Source organism: Terrapene carolina, unplaced genomic scaffold (assembly GCF_002925995.2).
Source record: "Terrapene carolina triunguis isolate 2854851 unplaced genomic scaffold, T_m_triunguis-2.0 Scaffold8462, whole genome shotgun sequence".
Taxonomy (NCBI): domain Eukaryota; kingdom Metazoa; phylum Chordata; order Testudines; family Emydidae; genus Terrapene; species Terrapene triunguis.
In genome coordinates, this window is record NW_020672813.1 from 1172 (window position 1) to 2088 (window position 917).

The 917-nt window shown below is 52.5% G+C and overlaps 1 gene segment (V, D, J or C); it reads right to left on the reverse strand.

The window, feature by feature from the left end:
* Positions 1–227: 227 nt before the first annotated feature.
* Positions 228–869, reverse strand: LOC112125158. The segment is given in 2 exon segments: positions 228–556; positions 785–869. Coding segments are annotated over 2 exon segments (375 nt in total).
* Between the last annotated feature and the right edge of the window lie 48 nt (positions 870–917).

Genomic DNA, 917 nt, shown 5'->3' on the forward strand with positions numbered 1-917 from the left:
GGGGTTGAGGCATGTCACTAAAGCTCATGATCCTCCTCTTTGTTGCATCACTTTGGTCCACAGATATGTAGAAAATTCCCTCAAATTCCTTACCCGCCTCCCCTTTCCATTTTCTTTCATTTACATGCATTTTAATGATGGGAATAACAGCTCTTTCCATTCTGATTGTCTCCCTGCACTGGTCAGAATATGCTTCCCCTTTTTGTACCAGTCCCTGCTTTGCTCTGTCACTGTGTGTCTCTGGCACAGTAATACGTGGCAGTGTCTGCAGCTGTCAGCGAGCGGAGCTGCAGGGAGAACTGGTTCTTGGAAGTGTCTTGTGCGATGGTCGTTCGACTCTGCAGAGAGCTGGCGTAGTTAGTGTACCACTGGCTCGGTCTGTAGTAAATGCGCCCTACCCATTCCAGCCCTTTCCCCGCGGGCTGCCGGACCCAGGTCCAGGTGACGCTGGTGCTAGAAACTGAGTCTCCGGAGATGGTACAAGTGAGTGTCAGGGACTCCCCGGGTTTCACCGCTCCCGGGCCCGTTTCCTTCAGCTGCACCTGGGAGAGGACACCTGGGAGGAAAACACAGAAATGAATCCATGAGCCAGGCTCCTATCCCCTGGGAGTGGGGAACATGTGAAAATTAAACATCCTGAGACCGCGCCTAAGGTAGCGAGACACCCAAATGCCACTGAATTACATTGGGATCCGGGCACTTCATTCCCTTAGGCTTCCTTGAATGGCTGATCTTCTGGAGTCACTGCAGCAATTAACCCTCCTGACCCCCAATAGACACGTACCTGAAGGGGCCACCAGCATGAACAGGAAAATCAGTAGCAGGTTCATTTTAAATGAAGGTGCAAACTGTCCCCAGCAGCCAGGACCGGGCAGTTCTGTGTCTGGGGAGAGACTGGGGCTCTTCCAATCCAGGGT